At 38.6% G+C, this 1062-nt stretch overlaps 1 protein-coding gene across 1 annotated transcript in view; it reads left to right on the top strand.

The window, feature by feature from the left end:
• Positions 1-1062, top strand: part of LOC119587043 (40S ribosomal protein SA-like) — a gene marked incomplete in the record, with an annotated part of 12610 nt that overhangs the window by 11188 nt on the left and 360 nt on the right. Inside the window, 1 exon segment of the mRNA XM_037935791.1 lies at positions 933-1062. Coding sequence (XP_037791719.1) covers positions 933-1062 — 130 coding nt within the window.

Raw genomic sequence — 1062 nt, 5'->3', positions numbered from 1 at the left:
CTGCCTGTAAGCAGTTTCCAAAGTAACAAGCCATATGATCAAAGAATGTTGAGAATGTGGCATGTGCTCATTGAAACAAAATCCTTTATCAATGAAATTCCACAAAAACCAATGGTCTGCTAAAATAAAGCAAAAAGATATTGAACAATGCATTCTTGCAGCTGTGTAAAAGCATCCAACAAAGATTTTAGTGTGAAAATATTGTTAGGAATTGATTTGCATCACAAATTCTTGAAGCATATAACCATTAAGTTGCTTTGATGTTCATATTGCCAGCTTCATCTGGCTCTGCCAAGTTCTTACCTCTTCTGTTGACCCTAACTGCTACAGATTATCAGTACTGCCAAATGAGATGCTCAATAGCTTTATTATTCCAGTTTGATTAGCCTGATAATTAGTTAAAATTATGAAAGGGCTGTAAATACTTGTAAGTGTGCATCTGGTTATATTGGTATTGAGCATGTACATGTTTTAATATCATCCGTGGGCAGGTGGTAGCGATTTGGCAAGAGGAATTGTATTTTGCTCCCGTGTATGGTTTTTCCCTGGTACTTTAGTGAGCATGGTTTTGTATTGCAGGTTTTAAGGTTTTCCCTACTTGCATCTGGGTACTTGCTTTTCATAGATTAACTTTAGAATTCCATCCATAGTTCTGAAATTTGAGATATTCTTGGTCTATCATATTCATGTCCAGGACCTATTTGAGGCATTTTCGTATATCTGACAACCAATTCTGGTAGAAATACTGGCTGGCTTGTCATTACAATCTGATTATTAGGGTAATTTCTGAAGGTAGATGGAGATTCACCTCTACTGGCTGCTAAAAGGTTGTTGGGGGAAGTAGTAGTACATAAAAGTGAAAAGCCATTACTAGTTTGTTACTTCTGAAAGGTAATGTAAGATTCTTATAAATTTTTTTTTTTTTTTTACAGGGATGCTGAAGAGCAAGAGAAGGAAGAAGCTGCCAAGGCTGAGGCCGCCAAGGCTGAGGCAGAGGCTGCCAAGGTCGAGACTCCCGCCGCCGAGAACTGGGGCGCTGACATGAATGATCCCGATGCCGTA

The sequence above is a fragment of the Penaeus monodon genome, chromosome 22, assembly GCF_015228065.2.
Source record: "Penaeus monodon isolate SGIC_2016 chromosome 22, NSTDA_Pmon_1, whole genome shotgun sequence".
NCBI classification, from domain to species: Eukaryota; Metazoa; Arthropoda; class Malacostraca; order Decapoda; family Penaeidae; genus Penaeus; species Penaeus monodon.
This window is presented reverse-complemented; position numbering and strand designations above follow the sequence as displayed.